The 19,543-nt window shown below is 36.4% G+C and overlaps 2 protein-coding genes across 7 annotated transcripts in view; both read left to right on the top strand.

Annotated features, from left to right (window-relative positions):
* The first annotated feature begins 2,509 nt into the window (after nucleotides 1-2,509).
* Nucleotides 2,510-19,543, top strand: part of LOC149558312 (O-fucosyltransferase family protein) — an 83,957-nt gene continuing 66,923 nt past the window's right edge. For 2 of the 6 annotated variants that reach the window (XR_016365013.1, XM_089832580.1), the window contains exons 1-5: nucleotides 2,560-3,011; nucleotides 3,173-3,422; nucleotides 4,667-4,770; nucleotides 4,913-4,983; nucleotides 5,162-5,250. Coding sequence is in view for 3 of the 6 variants with exons in the window: in XM_089832580.1 (XP_089688706.1) it covers nucleotides 3,268-3,422; nucleotides 4,667-4,770; nucleotides 4,913-4,983; nucleotides 5,162-5,250 (419 nt within the window). In the remaining 3 variants the exon portion in view is untranslated. Of the gene's footprint in view, nucleotides 3,012-3,172; nucleotides 3,423-4,662; nucleotides 4,771-4,912; nucleotides 4,984-5,161; nucleotides 5,251-19,543 lie in introns of all 6 variants that reach the window. The other 4 variants (XR_016365012.1, XR_016365011.1, XM_089832578.1 and 1 more) reach the window with 4 other exon arrangements.
* LOC149558313 (uncharacterized) lies at nucleotides 13,545-15,508 on the top strand. The gene is made up of 4 exons (XM_089832581.1): nucleotides 13,545-13,831; nucleotides 13,974-14,371; nucleotides 14,481-15,002; nucleotides 15,100-15,508. The coding sequence occupies exons 1-3, from the start codon at nucleotides 13,759-13,761 to the stop codon at nucleotides 14,718-14,720; spliced, it is 711 nt and encodes a 236-aa protein (XP_089688707.1). The 5' UTR covers nucleotides 13,545-13,758; the 3' UTR covers nucleotides 14,721-15,002; nucleotides 15,100-15,508.

Below are 19,543 nucleotides of genomic sequence, written 5' to 3'. Positions count from 1 at the left end.
GTTGTCTTATTAATGGTAGCTATGAAGTTTGGACAAAAAAATTGAAAGTGAAAAAATAAAAGCTAATTCAACTTTAAATTTGAAATTTAAAAGTTTATTTCCACTAGTTCTACTCTGATCTAAGTTGCACACATTATAAACTTAAACTTCGATTACAAAAGAAAAAAAATTCAAAATCAAGACTAGTCTTTAACAAGGACGCATATCATAAGCTTATTTTTTTTTCGTATTTTACAATTGTTGTATGATTTCTTCTATTCCATGTTCCTAAGTAATATTTATATTATTATAATCAAAGTGTTAAAAAGTATTAAGAATGCATTCAGTATAGCTGTGTTAGTAGAATGTCAATTGATTTCTTTGTACTTATGTATGTTTAGCTTAAGCCTCATATAATTCAAATGTTCATATTCTCCTTTAAGAAAAAATAAATTGTAATCTAGAATGTTCAATTTGTTACTTTTACAAAAGAATTTCGAACATAATTTGTTTATCAGCTATCAAATACTGTATAATAGACAACAACCAATTCAAGAAGCATCTTCTAATAAGACATTGTAGAAATTGAATCTGAGAGCTTCTGAAGAGATTAAACATACATAGTTAAATCCGAAAACTCTCAAAATATACATAATTAATATGGACATATAACTTTACAGTTACATGCAAAACATGTAGAGTTAAGTTTAGAAGCTCTCATATAAAGATATTTTTACAAACAAGAATGATTTGCCCAATAATTTTTTATACAAACAATACGAATTAGAATAAAACACAAGAAAACCACTATAACAACTTTATAGAAACAAGAGCTAAGCTATCCCGAGACTTTATTTAACTGGCTTGAAGACGAGTAATTTGAATTATCTTAAAAATATATAATTCTACTAAAGAGCTTCATGGTTGAGGCAAGAACATAAATTAAGTGTTGGGAAGATAAATATCTTAAACCTTCATAGACAAGCTTCTCCAACATCATTTAAAATCCTCAGCAACTTGACTCAATTAAATAAGAAACCAATTGCACTCTATTTAAAGGCCGCGAAATATTTGCCTGAAATATGGCAGATGTAATCTAATGGTAATGTTGAACTCAAAACTAAGATTCATTCCATCAAATGTCGCAACTTCAACAATAGCAAACCTATGAGCATATCTAAATTTTCCAGTTCCTCCAACATTTAGGGTGACCAAAGCTTAAATGAAGAGAGCCCCCAAACAATGACAATAATATATTCCACTTTATCCCTTTAAATGCACAAATGACACTTTTTTCCATGGCAAGCGAGAATTGTAAGATATTCAATTAGATACATTGTGCATTTGTTGAAACTAAGTAAACTTAGAAAACTAAGTAAAATTAGTAAGCATCCACAGTTTCCAATAGAAAAATAACTCATGAATTGAGATCGAGAACATACCTGTCACTACCCTTATTTAGAAATATCATAGAAACATACAAATTTGTCACAATTTTTTAAAATCTCATCGAGCTGAAAAGTGTTTTTCGTCTGTGAGAGACAATATTCATCCAAGTCATCATAAAACTGTCTATGCAAGGCAAATAAAATGTCAAACCTACATATGCCATAGTGAACAAATGGAAATAAGAAAGACGACTTTGAAGAGTGTGCATAAGTTCCCCATATGCAGGGAATTGGATAGAGCATAAACAATAGATCTGTGTATATGGAGCATATAGTTTAGTCACATGGGCTTGGCTTCTTATTGTATGAATGCTAGAGGAAAACACTCTTATGCTACTCACTATCATTGATTGAAGCGATTAATTTGCATAGAAAATTTATATCCACTATAAAAGTTTACTTGATTTTTCTAGAATGGTTGGATCTAGATTTTCCAATATTTACATTATAGAAAAGCCTAAAGTTAAGGAGAATTATATTTTAATTTAATTTTTCAAGATAAGATATATGAGAACATATTGTGAAACTTATTTATTTGTTATCTTATCATATTCATGGTAGCTATAAAGTTTGGACCAAAAAAAATTAAAGTGAAAAAAAAAGCTAACTCATGACCATAGCAAGGATGCAACCAATAAGATTAGATATAAATACTTTGTTTGAAAATTATTAAAATATCAATATATTTTAGAACTATGTAGAGTTAAAAGTTTTTAAAAAATATAAGAATTTATTAGTCACTTTAATTAAAAATGCTATAATTTAATTTTTCAACATATGTGGGAACATATTGTCAAACTTATTTATTTCATTTAAGTGAGCTGTCTTATTAATGGTAGCTATAAAGTTTGGACAAAAAAAATGGAAAGTGAAAAAATAAATGCTAATATCTAGAAGGATGCAACCAATAAGACTGGAAATAAATACTTTGTTTGAAATTAACAAAATATCAATATATTTTAGAATTATATAGAGTCAAAAGTTTTGATATTTTAGAATTATATAGATCAAAAGTTTTTTGAAAAAAAAAATACACTTAATTGAAAAGTAACATTTATAGCATTTCACTGAATGCTACAAGGAACACATTTGTCATTGCCCTAAAAGAAAGCTACGCTAAAAAGAAGCGGCGAAGTGCGAGCCCGTAATTTTCGCTGCTAAAATTATGTAGAGAACAAGGGCGGTCATAGGCTAATTTTAAGAATCATTCCAGGAGCGCAACGATAATTTGAGAACTAGCGCTTTGCCATCAAATTTGACCGTCCTTACAAAATAAACAATGGGCATACGTTAGCAAACCCAAATAGCAGAGGTTTACGCCAAGCTGAAGTCTGCTCTTCACTCAATGCAGATGCGTTCAAGCACATTTCGCTTTCAACTTCTCACTGATTCCACACATTCACAACGATCTATGAAATATAAGTTGTTATTTCCCACCAATAATTGGGCATTTCATAGAGCAAAATATAATAAAACCGTCGACTCGTGTAATCCACATTCTATTATTTAAACATTCTTGTACGTTTCCTTTCAAAGAGGGTAGGGACATCGATCACTTGCTTGGGATCCATGGTAACTACCCCGGTAAGTATTTTCTTCAGCCCGGTAATGATGCTTTGACAACTTTCGCTTCTGGTCTGAATCGTATGCCTATATGCTTTATTGATTAGCTTTGCTTTGATATATTGGTTAATTGTTACAATCTTGAGATCTAAATTGAATCTGTTCTTGTGTCATGCTACCAGTGAAAATTTTCAAGTGGGTGCTTGAATTGTGAGCACGTCTGTGAGAATTCACAAGTGGATAGCAACACTTTGAATGATTCAAGGAGGGTAGAAAAATGATTAAGCTCTCTGTTTCGATGCCGGCTTTCACGAAACCAGTATCCAGTGGCTTAATGGCAGCAGCGGCTATTCTTGTATGCTTGCTTGTAATGAATCTGAGTCCATGGCCTACAACCACCCATGAAGCGTACGTCGAAACTATTTCTACCAGGTATTCTCTATCCTCCTCTGTAGTGTTTTACATGAAGAATAACAAATGAAAGTATTGATTTGAGTAATTTTCATTCACAAATTTTTGAAACAATAACCGGCAATATAACCAATCTGAAAATACTGGTTGCATATAATTGCATTATGATGTTAAGGATAACAGGAGCACGCATTAGGGTGCTCATTGTTTTATAGCGTTTTCTTCACCATCTCTTTTCCGCCTTTCTTATATTGATTTAAGCGTCTATATTAATTTTAGTTTTTCAGTAATTTTAATTGATTATAAGCGTATACAAATGCAATCGAATAGAAATGGGTTTAATTCACGGATTCTCTGGTTTCGGGAGTATGTAACCTTTTAGGCTTTTTCGTAGACAATTAAAAATTGTTACATTTTAATTATATCACACCAAAAGAGTTACAAATAAATCCAGCTTTCCACTAGCAACAACATACATTCAGATTTATCTTGGCGATTCAAGACACAACAAATGACGTTTATATGGCAATTGCTTAAGTCGATTGTTACTTTAAGTTTCCTCAACTGGACAAAATACAAAATATATGCCAGCAAATTTATGAAATACGCAACAAGAGACTGATTACACAAAAGTTGATCTCAAAATGTAGTTGAGTTTAACAGATCAACGGAGGGATTCATTATGGACAGAAGTTGATATGGTCACTAGATAAGGGACATAATTGGTATTGAGTATTGAAATGTTCTTTTCTGATTTAGCAAGCAATCAGTTGCAGGTTATAAATGGCTGAAGAAACACAGGTAATTCAAAAACCTACATTCCGACGTTGGTTTCTGGAGGAAATGAATTTCAAAATTTATCAGTCCTTTGCTATTCTGTTGGTGGTAAGAACAACACCGGGCCAGGTCTCCCTATAAATAATTGATTGAGCATGCAATCTTTAAATAAACGATTTATATAAGAGCAAAAAGAATCTGGGCAACTACACAGACTTGGCTTGTTTTTAGGTATATGCTATGTATGTTATTGCAGGGTTTGTTTGCAGAGTCCATTTCTTGATGTTTTGAAACTCATCAAAATCAAATGCCTGAAAATATTACCTATAATACACATCCGTAGTTTGGATGAATGAAAAGAAATACAGAAAAGAGCAAGATGGTGAAAAAATGCTAGATGCTTAAAAATATTTCCCCTTATGTTAGCATGGAAGTGGATGGTATATACTCTAAATGTATAAACTCTTTCTTGTTTTGATACAAGACAGGAGCATGACATACAGAAGGCCATTCATTTCAAAACATATATGGAATGTTCAGAGCCGTGTAGATTGGAAGCCTTGTGAATGGTGGACTGCAAAGCCTTTGATAGGTAAAAGTTAACTTTTATTTTTCTTGTCATGTGAAAGTTTCTATATGATTGCTGGTGGAACTATAACTGTGTATTGTGCTATGAGAAGCCAGACCCAGATTCATTTACAGACAATTTCACCGTTTTTGTCAAAAATGTCCAGGTTTTCCACAAAAGAGCACCGGATTCATCAAAGTTGATTGCTACGGTGGTCTGAATCAGATGCGTAGAGATGTAAGCTTCTCAAATGACAAACTCCTTTTAGCTTCACAAAATTCCTCACTTACCCAAACAAATATTTTGTAATCTTGACAAAGCTGAATAATCTATCTTATGTTACATTTTATTTTTTAATTCAGAAAACTTTAATTTATTTATAATGTTTCTTATATCTACTTTTCTGCCTCCGTAGTTATGTGATGGTGTAGACATTGCCCGTCTGCTCAATGCAACACTTGTTCTGCCAGATTTTGAAGCAGCTTCATATTGGAATGATACAAGGTAACCTTCAAATACCTTCCTAGAAAGTCTAATGCCCTCTTCATTTCCATGTAAAGGCTCAAGTAATTTTATATTAATGTATATAATCTATAAACATTTCAAAAATAACTAAAGATGAGACCTGCCATCTCGAATATTAAAGCAATGCAAACTACAAACTGAATATTAGCAAAAAATATTAATGTAGGAAGTTGCAAAAGTTAATCCCAGGAGACTCTCCTTGAATAATCTCACCTACCTAGTCCCTGCAATCCTTCAGGATATGGTCAATCAGTATGTTGGAGTGCTTATTTCCAGAATGGACTAGTATACGTACTCTCTTTTTGATAATGTGGTAGCTAAGTGTATATCATAAAATGGATTTAGCTACTGTACATAGTCATCCAAAAAATATTTTTTAATAAAAGAAGTACCTCAACTGTAAGCAGATCAAATGTTGATGTTTTAGACAAGTAATACCACCAAACAAAAGCTTGAATATATCTTAATGTGACATGGGATGTGAGAAAGTATTCCTCCGCCTAATGCATCTATAGATTTTTCTATATGGCATGAGTCTGTTTGCCGATGAAGTCTTCACCTTCCTGTGTTTTAGAATAAAGAGAGCCAGGAAGTTGCATGTGAATCGTCTTGCGAATAGTTAGCCAACTCTAAAGTTTATTATTTGCACTTCACTAGGTTCAGGAGGGCGTAGGTGCCTATATCTGCAGGCTTGCAACATCAAACTACCTCAAGCAAGTGAAACTGATTTTGAGTAACTGTTACTCTATTATTTGGCAACTTAGGGGACATTGTAGGAGTGTTATTATGTGTGTGTGCATTTTATCCCAAACATGGCTCTACTAGTGAATTGGCACTAATAGTTTTCCTTTGGATATTTGTATGACAAGCCCAAGAAGAAGACAACAATATCAAACAATATGGCCGTTTTAGTGACATATGTCATGTATAAGGAGTACGACTACAATCCTAGATTGTTGCCATGCTTACCCTAAAACAAAGACGAAGGATACCTGTCAATGATTTTCTCTTTAATCAACCCTACAAATATGAGCTCGCTGTTCTCTTTTTGAACAATAAGATTAGATGCCTAGATATTCATTCATATGGTTTTAGTTTTTACCAATAGCTTTGAACGAACCCTCATCCCATAGCTACAGAGGCTTAATGGCCTATTTATATTAAAGCTACAGAAGACAACTTATCTCTTGGACCAAAACCAGCACTCCAAAACATAACAGATAAGCCAGTTTAGTTGATCAAGACTGAACATCATCTTTCTAAAGAAGGAAAGATTGGAGAGGACCGTTTCTGCCCCTTGAACAACCATGAAGCTCATAGATGATCCAAAGCTATCCTAGGGGGAAGTTGTTTGGTTGTTAAATTTCTAATTTGACAATATCCAGCAAGAAGATGAAGCAAATGTTTATAATTGACACATATGGCCATATGTATGATACATCATTAAAATTTTCACCACAGAAGGGAATATCTCAAAAAACCCTCAGTCAAGGGGGTTGTAGCCCAATTGGTCTGTCATGACTCATGCCATTCCTGATGTGGAGAGGTCCAAGTTTAATCCGTGGGTGACTTTGATGGAATGGACCCTGTCGTGAGGTTTTCACACCATCGCTCCATTGCAAATGGGGACCCCCTCTTTTTGCTTTGGCAGTAGTAATAGTGATCTTAGATGGTCTTAGTTGGTATACCAATTTTCAAGTCTCTAAGTCTTAGAGATGCGTTTGAGTGACTTTGGCTTGGTGGGTAGTCAAGTCATCAAGGGATGTGAATGAGAGCTGGGCCAAGCCAACCAAGGATGTGGAGTTGAAATCAAGGGATTTGTGATAAAACAAGTTAGAATCTTTTAAAAATCCTTTTTCCAATTTCAATTTGATTTTAGAAAATCAAGAAAAGCTGTGGGAGATAAAATTGATGGAGGCGTGTTGATTCTTGAAATTCGATCAAGTCTGAATTTTTTACAAACTCTCAAAATCTAAAATCTTTATTATAATTCCTGTGAACCTAAAACCACTCTCAAACATCCCGATAGTATTTAAATAAAATACAACTTAAATTATAAGAAAGGAAATCTTATAGTTAAATGCTATATTTTATATAAATAATTTTATCCTCTAAGCTGAAGAGATTGAAGTAAACAAGTTAGGAGTTCCAGCATGCAAAATCAGATAGAAATCCCAAGAGCCCAAGAAAAATCCCAACCTTTTTAAAAAATTCCACCAAGCTATAGAGGGGGTTACAAGTTTGGATATAGAAATGGAATGACATCACCCCTCCTTTCAAACAAAGGCCAAATTGCATGAAAATGGAAGTGAGATTACAAGGGTGGAATTCTTCAAAATGGGATTCCCAATCCCAAGAACTCAAAATCTCCGCCATAAGCACGCTTTGGTGGAATTTCTCCAAACATAGGGTTTCTAATCCACATCACAAAATCTTTGCCCTAGAAAGAGAGTGCTGAATGGATGAAGTAGAACAAAATTGAGGAAAGGAGGATGAAATCAGCCCAAATACTTGGAGAAAAAATTGATGAAATCTGGAAATGAAAACAAATTGAATCCTCTTTCAGCTAACTTGAATTGTAAAATCAGATTGAAATCCATAATGAGTGAACCTTGAGAACATTCCAAACATGAAGATGAACTTAGAATAGCAAAGTGGACATGCTAGGCGAGGGTCAGAATTCCCGAGTCCTTGGGATTTCTGCACTTGCAAAATCCCAAAGAACTAAAAATTCCACCCTACCATAGACAAGGTTTTGATGAAGTTCATCAACTCCTAGTCGATCAAAGGGATGGTAAATGATGTTTGAAGAGGTAAGTTTGATGAAAATGGAAGGGAAAGACCAAGTTTATGGACAAATGAAGAAGTTAGGTCCAAATGACAAAATGAGATTGGAAATCCTAAGACCTTAGGATTTCTGCAATCTTCAAGGTGAAAATGTAGACTGGATTCCCTTATATAGACTCAAAATGGAAGGATAATGGAAAATTGATCAAGTTTATGAGATTAAAATGATGAATGAGGCTTTGATACTTGGGCAGAAATTTCCATGACTTGGTTCCCAACTTCACTAGATCTCTTGGGTGGAATTTCTTAAGACTTGGGAATTTCATTCCTAGCATCCCAAAACTTCCGCCATCTCTTCAATATGAAGAGCAATGAGATTGAGATGGGAAAGAAAAGTTGTAATCCTACATAACGATTTTGAAGTGCAAAAAGTTGATCAAATTTGCGAATGAAGATGATGGGCAAAACTCTACCCAAGGAGAGAACTTCTCAAAACTTGGGGATTTTATTCCCAACTCCACCAAATCTCCACGACGAACCTTCTTGGGCCGAATTTTTACAAACTTGGGATGCCGAATTTTTACAAACTTGGGATTCAAAATCCCAACATACCAAAACCTCCACCCTTGACATTAGGGGGCACTCAATGCAAAGAAAGAAGTCAATTGGACTTGGCGAGAAAATAAAAAAATGAAGTGAAAATGGATTTCATTCGAAAGATGTATTGCGGCAATCTCTTAATTAGAAAGGCATCGATTTCATGATTAGAAAGACAATTTTGAGAGGATTTTGGAGGATAATGGTAATGTTTTGAACTAGAATAGCATAACATGCAATAAGAAAAAGTCAAGAAAAAAACATAAGAACAGATGTCTCGACTATTTATCCTGGGAAAACTCTCCACTTGAGGGGAAAACCCAGCCACACCCACTTTTATTGAGTACTCAAAGCTGAATACAATGTTCTCATGCTTATGATTGTTAACAATCAATACGCCTTAATCTCACAGATACTTCTACCATTGAGAATGTTACAAACACAGAAAACTAATTATCCAGCATATCCTACACACAGAGCAGAAGATATATGTAAATTCCACAAGCACTCAAGTCACAGAGCACTACATATGCAGAGGATTCCAGGATTTTGAAGAGAAAGCACTACACGCAATGAATTATCCATTCAAGTGATGTCAAGAGAGGCTGTCGTAAAGCTTGACAAAAGAGGCTCAGTAACCATTATCTCACACCCAAGATAATGTCACACACATGTCATACAATGGTCCAGATTCGTCCACCTCCAATGTTCAACCAACCCAATTTTGTTACATGGTTCATACATTCTATATTCAACAAGAACCAAAAATACATTTTCTGGTGGAATACAAAAGGACATGTGTTACATTAAATGAACCACCACTAATAAATATGTCACCGCTAATCATAACCACAAGCCACTTGAGCCTTAACCATGAGCTGATACACACCCATATCATCGTGTATAAGAAAAACAGCCAAAGCCACATCATCTGATGCCATCACTTTGGGGAAATACAGTTAAGAAAAGAAGACTGAGAATGCTTGAGAACACTGAAGGATTATCGCAGGTACAAAGGATTCCTCACATAGCTATCAGAACATTAACAGATAAATCTCTGATTTTTCACAAAATCAGAATTTAGAGCTTGCAAAAAAGAAAGAAATATAGACTAGAAAAAACAAGTAAAATCAGAATTAAAACGTGCTAGAGAGGGAAATCTGGATTGAGATAAAGGAAAATCAGACCCTATAAAGCTAGAGTTTGAAAGGAATCCACTTTGAAATTAAAACTAAGCATTCAGATTTTGGACATCAGCCAGCAAGGTAAAGTTTTGTACGACATGTTGATGAGAATCTTGAGGAAAATTGAAATGGTGAAGTCACTTTCTCTTGAAGAACAGTTGAATCTAGATGCATTTTCACACCATGTAAGCTCTCAGATTTCCTTGATATCATTTATACTTATCATTTTGGGAGCTTGATAAAATCTCTCTCTTTTTTGGCTTGGTAACTATGAAGGAGAGAGGGCTGAAACAAGATCCACTCATTGGAGCAATTTGGAAGATTAGGACATGGATGATATGTAAATCCTCAATCATCACACCAACACAAAATGATGTTATTATGATAATAGATAATCATCTATTATTAGTTAATGTTAATCTATTGTAAATATTTAGTTAGCTTTAGTTAGCTGTAGTTTTTATAGCTTTCTCAGCTAGAATAGAATGTTTCTATTCTTTACGATCGTTTCCTAAAGAAACATTGTTCCATTCTTTTGTATATAATGACCTCTTGGTCTTTATTAATATCAAGCATTTTACCAATTACTTCGTAATATGGTATCAGAGGGTATCAGAGCAATTTGGAAGATTAGGACATGGATGATATGTAAATCCTCAATCATCACACCAACACAAAATGATGTTATTATGATAATAGATAATCATCTATTATTAGTTAATGTTAATCTATTGTAAATATTTAGTTAGCTTTAGTTAGCTGTAGTTTTTATAGCTTTCTCAGCTAGAATAGAATGTTTCTATTCTTTACGATCGTTTCCTAAAGAAACATTGTTCCATTCTTTTGTATATAATGACCTCTTGGTCTTTATTAATATCAAGCATTTTACCAATTACTTCGTAATATGGTATCAGAGCCTATGTCATAATTTTTTTCGAAAATCATAATTTCCTCTTCAAAATTATTAGACCCATTTTTCGAAATTTAATTTTCTGTGATCCTTGCTTTGTCATATCAAAATCCTATGTTTTCGAACAAGAGTTTTATCTTGGGGTTTTCATTTGAGAATCTATGAGCAGCAAAAATTGTGGTTTTGCCTCTGCAAATCTCGTCTAAAAATCGCAAGCTTCAGATTACATTTTTTAAGATCAGTGGTGTTTTCAACCCTTGCGTGCGTTGGTGTCTTCTCTTGCAACTGGAACACACCCTACACTGCTGTTTGTAGAGACAAAAAACGAGCCTGCAATGTTTGATACAAATCGTGATTTCTGCCTGCAAAAAATAAATCATGATTTCTTGCAACATTCGAGGTCGCTTCTTGATTGCTACAACCTAAGCGCCTCTCTCAGCATCAACATCCTCCATTTTTGGGCATCTTTTTACAGCATTCTACCATTTTTTTTGCAATTTTTTGCCTCCATTTCCGCTGACTAGGGTTTTCTTCGAAACCCTAATTTTTGATCTTGAAAAATTATTTTGATTTCAGATTCTTGGTGGGTTTTTTGAGAGCTCAATTGGTTTGTCGTCCGTTTTTTTGGGTGCTTTGATTTTTCGTGCCTCAATTTTTGAGCCAGTGGATTCAAAAAACGACAACATATTCCTTTTGTGTTTTTCGATCTCTCTTCCGTGTCACTCCATTTTTTCTGGGTCTTTCGTTTTTTGCTTTGAAGAACGTGCCTTCACACAGATTTTCACATTTTTATTGAAAAACGTGCTATGGCATTTGTGACAAACATTCTGCTCGAGCACAACTCCAAATTCAATGGTCGAAATTATGGCACTTGGAAGTAGCGGATCCTCACAATTTTTGAATATCGGAACACCGATCAACTTGTTGTATGTATTACGAAGCGTTTGACTACTGGTCCTAATCCGGATACATGGGATCCAAATAATCAGGAGGCAGTGATGCTACTCATGTTATCCATGGATGATGATTAGCTCTCTCAGATTCCATCCGGCAAGACAGCTACTGAGATTTGGACACATCTCAAAGGTCTTCATGAGACTTCTGACAAAAGCAGAGCTTTCTTTTTGAAGAACACTTTGTTTTCTATTGTCATGGATGAGCGAACCTCGCTCCAGGCTCAATAGGACTTAGGAAATTTGTGCTCAGTTGCTTGCCATCGGTTGCAAGATGGAGAAAGAGGACATTGTGGTTTTCACTCTTTGGAGTTTACCAAAGTCCTATGAGCATTTTATTGAGACTCTCAACATTACGTCTTTTGGTGTTGATTTGAAGTTTACTAATCTCTGCACACTTCTACTTCAGCAAGATCGGTGGAAACCATAGATGGAAGACTCGCCAGTTACTCGGCGAGTTTTAAACACTCGCCGAGTATTCTGGGACGGCAAGTAAATGGGCCAAAAACTTGGCGGGTGTCCAAAAACTCGCCGATTAATCAGCGAGTTTTAACCAAAAACTCGGCGAGTGTTTTTTAAAAATTCGCGGTTCTGAGAACCCGCGGCCAGTGATGCCTAAATAGGTCAAAATGCATTGTTTCTTTCATTTGTGTGGAGCAAAGAAGGTTTTAGCTGATTGCAAGTGATTCAAGGTAGATTGGAGTGGATTTTGGAGGATTCTAACGGGATTTAGAAGAGAAATTTCTTTCCAGGTATGTTCATCTTATCATTGTTTGAAAACTTTTTATAGTTTTAACTTTTAAGCAAAGTTTATATTGTTTTTGTTGTTGTTTGTAAATGATTTCAAATCATTTGAAAGTTGAAACTCTAGTTGTTCTAAACTTCTAGCTTCTAAGTTCTAACTTTGTTTATTCATTTTTCTATAAATTTATGTGTAGAGCAGCGGTCAAGCATTAAAAAAACATGACAAATCCGCAAGAAGAGTGGCCACAAACACCATGCCCATTTGGATATATAGGCACTCGACCTAAAAATGCAAGAGATAAGACATGGCGGTTTGCCTATGAAGCTCCAAATGATGTTGGGAAAGTGATATGCATTCCATGTGAGAGAATTATTTCTGGAGGCATAAACCGCCTCAAATACCACCTTGCAGGAATAAAGAAACATGATTCAAATCCTTGTCTCAAGGTAACTGATGAAGAAAAAAGATTCATCAATGCCCTACTTGCAGCTGCTGAAGAGAAAAAATTGAATAGGGGGAGGGCAAAATTAGCTATGAGGGCAGCCATAGTTGAATCTGAAGGAGCTCCTTTTGATATGCAAGAGGAAGAAGAAGCACTTGAGAACATACTAGGATCTCTTTGTGGCCCATGGATCCGCAAACAAAATTTCTCTTTTACTGGTTCCACTTCTACGTCTCCTACTTCTTCATCACCATCCGGATCCCCATCAGGGATAGGGGGTTATTTTGTGCCTAGGAACACACCTGGAGCACAACCATCATTAGAGGGCACTGCATGGTTTAAGGAGGTGCATGAGCAAACTGATATTGCAGCATCTGATTTTTGGTTTTTCAACAATATCTCAATGAATGCCGCTGATAGTCCCTATTGGGTCAATATGGTGAATGCAATAACAATATCAGGCAAAGGGTACAAGCCGCCTAATCGCAAGGATATGAGTGGAAGGTTAGGATTTTACTATTTAAATTTTAGTAATTGTAAATAATTGTGATTCACTTTAGTTCATTGTTATATTTTAAATCTTAATTGTTATAACTTATTTCCTATTTTTTACTAACACTTACACTTTATTTAATATTACAGCTAAATTTTGTAGGTTGCTTGACAAAGCGGTTGGTAAGGCAACATTATTGATCGAAGACCAAAAGAAAGAGTGGAAGAAGTATGGCTGCACCATTTTATCTAATGGGTGAACAAATGGAAGAAGTAGAACCATTATTAATTTCTTGGTTGCTTGCAAAGATGATGTGGTGTTTTGGAAATCTGTCGATGCCTCCAACAAAGTGAAAAATGCAGCCACATTGGCTTTAATGTTGGAGAATGTTGTCATGGAGGTGGGAATAGAGATTGTGGTGCAAATAATCACGGATAATGCAGCAGCAGGTAAATTTAATTTTTTATATTCGAATCAATATGAATCATGAATGTAATGCTATGGTATTATTCAATTTATATTTGATGTAATTTGTAAATACTAAATATGGAAAGTTTGTTACTGATTATTGATTTTTTGCTAATCTTTTAGGTAGAATCCTCCAAGAGAGGCATCCCACACTTTTTTGGTCACCTTGTGCAGCACATGTCCTTGACCTTCTTTTGGAGGACATAGGAAAACTTGATTGGGTGAGTCCAGTTGTGGAAGATGCTAGGCGAGTCACGAAATATATCTATAATCATCCATGGGTTCTTAGTTTGATGAGAAAAGCCACTAAAGGCAAAGATTTGATGAGACCTGCTATGACAAGGTTTGCAACGGTCTTCTTGATGTTGCAAAGTATTCTTGACCACATAGTGGCTTTGAAGCAAATGTTTGTGTGGGCTGATTGGGTTGCTTCACCTTACTCAAAGAAGCCCGAAGGAGAGGTTGTGGCACGGATAGTCTTTGATGATAGCTTTTTTGCAAAGGCTAAGGAGATTGTGGAGGTAACTTCAAAAATCAAAACATTATATTTTTAGTTTATTTAAGTTTCATTATCAATTCATAACTTACTATGTTATTAACTAATTTGTATTTTTCAAATTTCAAATGTAGATGTCTCTGCCCCTGGTTTTAGTCTTGCGCATATGTGATGGGCAGCAATCCCCAATGGGAGGTCTTTATGATGCCATGGATAGGGCGAAAGAGGCTGTTAGAAGTTACTATCATGGGGACAGTGTCAGATTTGATCCCATTTGGGAAATAATTGATAGGAGGTGGAACAATATGCTCCACCAACCTATTCATGCAGCAGGCTACTTCCTCAATCCCAAATTCAGATACTATGATAATTGATTGTCCTTGAAGTTGGGATTTTACTAAGACTTTATTTTACTTTACTTTTTAAAGTTGTGTAGTAAGACTCGATATCATTTTCTATTTGTTTTAGGGCTGATGATTCCTACTCAGATCTTAATGGAGAGGTCATGGAAGGTCTCTCTAAATGCATTGACATAATGATATCAAGTGAAGAGGAGAGAGACCTTATTGTGACCGAACAACAAATCTATGTGGAATCGAGGGGTCCTTTGTTCTCTTCTATGCTAGCAAAGAGAGCAAGATTTACTCAAGCACTAGGTAAAGCATCAAACTTTAAAACTTTTGCTAATTGATAAGTTGTGCTTTTGATTTTTTTTTTTATTGCTTTATAACTTTTTTTTATTTTGTTTTGCAGATGCTTGGTGGGCAAGTTGGGGTGGCAATACCCCCAATTTAAGGAAATTTGCTCTCAGAGTCCTATCCCAACCTTGTAGCTCATCCCATTGTGAGCGCAATTGGAGCTTATTTGAGTCCATCCACACAAAGAAAAGAAACAGAATGACTCAAAAACTGCTTAATGACCTTGTTTATGTGCACTATAATCTTAAGTTGCGCATAAAAAAGGCATAGCTCTTAGAACTACCTAGTCCACTTGATCTAAATGAGATAGATCCTTATTCTGATTGGACAACACAGGAGCTAGGTTCATTGTTTGCACTAGATGAGATAGCTGATTTGGAGAGGCAGGCCATGGAGGGGGAGGCTAACGCTGATTTTCAGTTCACTATGGATGACATTGAGGATGGGGACGAGGACGAGGACGAGGACGATGATGATTCAGGCGAGGATCAGGCATTACCATTAGGAGGAGATGCATCCTCTTCTAGGACGTCGAGCCAGTCAGTAGGGACGTCGAGCGAGGGGGCACAACCACAGAGTTCACAGTCACGTAGCTCACGGACTAGACCCCCTCGCTTTCTTGCTAGTGCAAGTGGAAAGAGGAAGATGTGATTGAGTCATTGACATTGTATTGATGTATTTAGACTTTTAGTATTTACTTCTAGTTTGACAAATTGAAACTATTTACTATTTTGCTTCCTACCATGAGCATTCCACATGAGAATGCAATTTTGTATGCACTGTGCATTTACATATATCTAAACTCTGTTTGTTTCTTTTGTATTGTCTTTAATTAACTTATTAGATGCATCTTCTCATTAAATTTTGCAAAATAAATGTATTTTTAATTAAATTTCAGCAGTTTTTTAGGTTCTTGAGTTTTTTCTGAGTTTTTTTTTTAAATCGCCGAGTTTTTCCCAATTAAACTTTTGGGGGGCTTGGCAAGTTTTTACCTTTGGCGAGTTTTCCAACTATGGTGGAAACAACAATTCGGTAGTAGCTCCAGCTCCAGCTCCACAGAGCAAGCCTTTGTTGCCAAATCCTTTTAGAAAGATAGAGGCAAGTTTCAGCAGCGGTCTCAACAGAAGTCTTTTGCTCCTGCATTAGATGGCTCCTGGAAGAAGAACATTCAATGCAACTATTGCCACAAGTTTGGGCACATGAAGGTTGAATGTTGGAAACGCTTAGTTGCACAATCTAAGCAATCAGGTTCTTAGCCCAAAGCGAACAGTGCAGAGCACACTAGGTAGACATAATTTGCCTTTTACCCTTCATGGCTAAAAACCTGCAAATCATGTAAAGTCGTCTGCCTGGTACAATGATTCAGGTGTCTCATCACTTCATCCACCGTAGAGATTGGTTCATTGACTACTAGCCTTACATAGATTCTGTTATTTTTGCTGGCAGAGAAGAGTGCACTGTTGTCGACAAAGGCAACATTCAGATACAGTCTACTGAGAGGAATCTCATTTTCCTCGATGTGTACTATGTTCCAGGGAGGGAACTAAATCTACTCTCAGTGAGTCAATTGCTGCAACATTCTCCCAATCTTCGATGTCACCTTCAATTCACATCAATGCACCATCACTGATCGAGCAACTCAATCTATTGTTGCAATGGGTCTTGAGGATCATGGTCTTTTCAAACTTATCGATTTTGGTGATTCTTGGGACTTAGCTATGGCTGCTCGGCGGTCTTCTATTAGCACACTTTGGCATCAGTGATACAGGCACTTAAATGTGCGTTATCTCTCACAACTTGCTCGGGATGAGCTTGTTCTTGGATTGCTAGAGATTTAGACTCAACAGCTTGGAGTTTGTGATGCATGCCAGGCTGGGAAGCAACATTGCACACCTTTCACTAGTGGCGATTCATGGCGCACTTCTCAGGTACTTTAGCTTGTTCATGCTAATATCTGTGGCCCTATGGCCACTCCTATTCTTGGGTCCAAGTATTTTCTGTTGTTTGTTGATGATTTCAATAGAAAAATGTGGGTGTATTTCCTTAAAAAGAAATCAAATGCAGTTCCTGTCTTTCAGAAGTTTAAACCTTTAGTTGGAAAAGAGTCTGGGAAATCTATGATTACTCTTAGATCAGACAATGGGGGGAATTTTGTTCTAATGCTTTCTCTAGCTTCTTGGATACTCATGGCATTAAACACCAGTTAACCACACTCCACACACCACAATAGAACAATGTAGTTGAACGTTGGAACAAAACAATCACTGAGATGGCTCGATCCATGCTCAAACACAAACATGTTCCGAAGAAGTTTTGGGCAGAAGCAGTTAATACTGCAGTTTATCTTTTGAATTGGTCACCCACAATGGTAGTCAAAGGTAAAACTCCGGAAGAGGCCTGGTCAAGTTGCAAGCCAAGAATCAGTCACTTGAAGGTTTTTGGCTCCCTTGCTTTTGTTTGGATCCCTAATGCGTCATGCATCAAGTTGGATGCCAAGAGTCAGAAACTCATGCTTGCTGGATGCAATAGTCTTTAGAAAGCCTACTACCCGATTGATGTTGTCTCATCTACATTCATGATGTAGTCTTTGATGAGTAGCAAGGACCATGCATGTCTGTTTCTCTTGTTTTTGATCTAGTAGACCAGCCCATGAAGGCTCATGATCTGGGAGTTCAGCTTCCATGAGGTCCACTTAATGGGAGGGCTCCAGTAGCTCTTGTAGCTCCAGTTATACCAGTGATCCCTGTATAGACACCTCTAGTTTCTCCTGCAAGATCACCTCGATTTGTAGATGCTTCACCTGAGTTTGATCCCGATTCTTTTGATGAGGAACCTGATCACCAAGCATCTCTTGATACTAATGTTGGTTGTTCTCCTCTCCAGCCTAAGTGGTGGGCTAAGATGCTGATCTTCGTGATAATGAGCTCATTGATGGGAGAATTGCTCGGAAAAAGAGCAAACCTATAGAGTCTATTAACTTTGCTCTCATGGTCAACATTCACAGTGTATTTGAACCTCAAACATATTCCGAGGCTAAAAGAATTCTAGAGTGGGAACAGGCTATGAAATCTAAACACCAGAGCCTGCTGAAGAACAACACCTAGGTCCTTCATGATCTTCCACCAGGGAAGAAACCCATTGGTTGCAAATGGGTTTACAAAATCAAATGCAAATTAGATGGTACTTTGGATAAGTACAAAGTTCGTTTAGTTGCAAAGGGCTTTTCTCAATGTTAGGGCATTGATTATGAGAAGACCTTTGCTCCTACTGCATAGATGAGCATCATCAGATTAGTCCTAGCCATGGCAACACAGTTTGGTTGGAAGGTCCATTAGATGGATGCCAAGAGTGCTTTTCTAAATGGTGATCTCCATGAAGAGGTCTACATGATGCAACTTCCTGGTTTCAAGGTTGTTGGTAAAGACCGTCAAGTTCTCAGATTGGTAAAAGTTCTCTATGGCTAGACACAGGCCTCTCGAGCATGGTACATAAAAATTAATAAGTACCTCAGTGATCAAGGCTTCAAGAGGAGTTCTTCAGACTCAAATCTATACATCAAGACTACTGACAGTGACATCATCCTTCTGGTTATTTATGTAGATGATTTGATCATCACTGGCAGTTTGGCTTCTTTGATTCAGGGAATCAAATAGAATTTATGCCAATGTTTTGATATGACTAACCTTGGACTCATGCATTATTGCCTAGGTGTTGAGGTTTGGCAACAGTCTTCTAGTATATTCATCTCTCGGTCCAAATATGCTAGGGCCCTGTTAGACAAATTCCGTATGCAGGATTGCAAGCCTACATCTACACCTATGGTGAAAGTTCTCAAGTTATCCACAAAATCTGATTTTCTTTTCGTTGATGATGCTACACACAGTCAACTAGTAGGCAACCTCATCTACCTCTTTGCTACTAGGCCTGATATCAGCTTCGCAGTTAGCTATATCTCACGCTTAACGACAACTCCTAAGGTTGATCATTGGATGGCAACAAAGTGTGCTTCGTTATGTGAATTGCACTTCCGATTATGGACTTTTGTACTCTTGAAGTTCTCATCCTAAACTTAGTGGTTCATAGATTCAGATTGGGCAGGCTCTGTTGATGATAAAAAGTCAACTTCTAGATGTGTTTAGTTTGAGATCTGATACAGTCACATGGACCAGTAAGAAGCAACAGACAGTTTCTCTCTCCTCTGCAGAGGCCGAATATAGAGGGACTATTAAGGCAGGATGTGAAGCTGTTTGGCTTTGTTGGATGCTTGGGGATATGCAGATGTCACCAGCAGGACTGACTACTTTGTTTGTTGATAACGAAGGCTTTATCAAGTTAGCACGAAATCCAGTCTTCCATGAATGAACCAAGCATATGGATGTTCACTATCACTACATATGACAACTGGTTGAAGACAGGATAATAGATTTGTAGTATGTTCCTACCAGAGATCATACTATAGACATTCTCACCAAGCCTCTTGGTCCCGATAAGTTTGTCTA

This window comes from Cupressus sempervirens, chromosome 5 (assembly GCF_028749045.1).
Source record: "Cupressus sempervirens isolate cs-2001-9-10 chromosome 5, ASM2874904v1, whole genome shotgun sequence".
Classification (NCBI taxonomy): Eukaryota; Viridiplantae; Streptophyta; class Pinopsida; order Cupressales; family Cupressaceae; genus Cupressus; species Cupressus sempervirens.
Note: the sequence above shows the minus strand (reverse complement) of the source record. Positions and strands in the feature narration are given on the sequence as shown.

What these genes read in the sequence shown, in the direction of transcription:
- LOC149558313 (XM_089832581.1), top strand. Translation starts at nt 13,759, where the DNA reads ATGTTGGAGAATGTTGTCATGGAGGTGGGAATAGAGATTGTGGTGCAA. An exon ending in CACGGATAATGCAGCAGCAG is followed by an intron (nt 13,832 to 13,973) that starts GTAAATTTAATT and finishes CTAATCTTTTAG; the next exon opens with GTAGAATCCTCCAAGAGAGG. An exon ending in AGGCTAAGGAGATTGTGGAG is followed by an intron (nt 14,372 to 14,480) that starts GTAACTTCAAAA and finishes TTTCAAATGTAG; the next exon opens with ATGTCTCTGCCCCTGGTTTT.